At 52.2% G+C, this 2,327-nt stretch overlaps 1 protein-coding gene across 1 annotated transcript in view; it reads left to right on the top strand.

Moving 5' to 3' along the window:
* Positions 1–2,327, top strand: part of LOC106811498 (metabotropic glutamate receptor 1-like) — a 105,510-nt gene that overhangs the window by 97,232 nt on the left and 5,951 nt on the right. Inside the window, exon 6 of the mRNA XM_014815138.1 lies at positions 1,050–1,176. Coding sequence (XP_014670624.1) covers positions 1,050–1,176 — 127 coding nt within the window. The remainder of the gene's footprint in view (positions 1–1,049; positions 1,177–2,327) is intronic.

Genomic DNA, 2,327 nt, shown 5'->3' with positions numbered 1-2,327 from the left:
AATCAGCATTAGGTCAGCCTCCTGGTGATCATTAATTAGGCATTGTGTGCACGCAGTCGTCAGTACATATACGAAATTACCCTATATCTCGGAAAATACATGCACTACTCAATAGCGATAGTCACGAACTGTCAGTGACCCAAGTAATGGTCATTTATTATATTGGCAAATCAAAGAGAGCCACTCAGATCTTTTACCTTTTGTGAAGCGATATATATTTATGTAAGATATATATATGTGTGTGTGTGTGTGTGTGTGTGTGTGTGTGGTGTGTGCGGCTGTGTGGTGCGCTGGTCGTGCGTGCGTGCGTGCGTGGCGTGCGTGCGTGCGTGCGTGCGTGCGTGCGTGTCGTGCGTGTGTGTGTGTGTGTGTGTGTGTGTGTGTGTGTGTGTGTGTGTGTGTGTGTGTGTGTGTGTGTACATAATATACATACACGTACGTGGTTCATCGCGGCATGATTTCGCGCGAGATTTCCCATGGCGAAATGGTCGCGGAAATCGTGGAAGTTGGTGCACTCAGCGCGGTATTGAAGTATTCAATAAAATACGCATGCATAGCGATTTATTCGACTTCGTTCAATTTAAGCTGCAGATCTCGTCCGAGTCATAATCAACCATTCACAGCATCAGCGACACGCAGCGTGCATGATCGCTCGCGCGCGTCGTCACGACGTTCATTCTATCTCTCAATTCTTCAGTTCTTTCCAATTGTGTAGAACGTCTAGCCGTACATCATTACCCGGTTACGACGCATGAGGCGTCTTTACTATATGTCCGGTTATACGTATGATTGGGGCAGAGATAGCCGCACCTGAGAAGCAGCGAGAGATATATACGTTATGATATGATTTTGATGTGACTTCGTATCAAACGTTAAGGAAATGTTATACTCAGATACCCGCCAACTTCGCGACTTTCCGAGCACTCTTGTAAAACGTTATTGGGACCCTTCCAGACACTGCATGCGATTCTAACACAAAATTGGCCTAATAAGAGCGTTGTCGGAGCCTATCCGGAGCTATTCAACAACCACTTGCATCCGATTTTCAGAGCATCCAAGATGGCGGCGTCAAGTGCTGTTGGACGTGTATGCCATGCGAGCCAGACGAGTTCATGCTAGATGAGCTGACGTGTCAGTCGTGCGGCCAGGGCTGGTGGCCGAATGAGAACCTTACGGGTAAGCTGCGCACCGTACGCATGCATCTGTGTGCGTGCGTGCATGCGTCTGTGTGCGTGTGTGCGTGCGTGCGTGCGTGTGTGTGCGCATGTGCGTGCGTACGTGCGTGCGTCTGCGCATGTGTGTGCGTACGTGCGTGCGTGTGCTCGGTGCGTGCGTGCGTGCGTGTGCGTACGTGCGTGCGTGCGTGCGTGTGTACGATCGTACCGCGTGTGTGCGTGGGTGCGTGCGTGCATGCGTGCGTGCGAGCCTGGGGATGATTGAACACACGCACGCTATAAGGATTTCACTCCGCAGCGGAATACATCGGCATAGAAATAAAAGCTTAACCAGAAAACCTGAGCCCCCACGATGTCTCGAAAAGCTTTGTCTGAATCCACTTAACAAACTAAAGTCGCGCGTGTTCGCCGGACTCACTGGAAACATCCTATTTCACGGCTTCTCTCGACGGAATATGAAAATAAAGATTGTCGACCCGATGAAGGAAGCGATACAGCAAACATGGCCATGCATCTATCGGCGAGGCACGTCGACGGCGCGCCGCTCGCGGTATAGCAGCCGACGCTATGCATGTAGCGACACGTACCGGCGGAAGCTGAGTGCCGTCTGAGTGCATGCGAACGCACCATTACCGCTCCTTGGAGATAAATATTATTAACGATAAAATACGACGGGATTGCGGCGAGTGTCGCCCACTGCGCGACGTGGCATCTATCCTCCCCACTCGATTGGCGCTCGATGCGCTCCCTGGTGGCGCACGCACGCGGACGAACAATCTGACGACGTGTCACCGCTGTGATCGGCCGACGCTCTCGCCGCCGTGCCGTGACGTCACGCGCGCGTGAAAATAGCTTTCTTCGGTCGTGCGTGGCGTCTCTATAGGCACACGTCTGCGGCGGCAGCGCGCGAGCGAGCGCGCGCGGAGAGTTAATGAATGCTGTTACGGGCTACGACGTCGCCGTTGACGTTCGCTGTCTAATGCAGACAGATCAGGGACGAGATGGGCCACAGGTGGCGCCTGTTTTACTGTCGTACGCGACGGCTAGTGAGAATCGATGTCATTTGCGTTGCGCTTACAGTAACGACATCATTACTATATATGACACACACACAAACATACACACACCTACACACACACACACACACACACA

This window comes from Priapulus caudatus, unplaced genomic scaffold, assembly GCF_000485595.1.
Source record: "Priapulus caudatus unplaced genomic scaffold, Priapulus_caudatus-5.0.1 Scaffold546, whole genome shotgun sequence".
Lineage (NCBI taxonomy): Eukaryota > Metazoa > Priapulida > Priapulimorpha > Priapulimorphida > Priapulidae > Priapulus > Priapulus caudatus.
The sequence above is the reverse complement of the archived record's forward strand: the minus strand, read 5'-3'. Positions and strand labels throughout refer to the sequence as shown.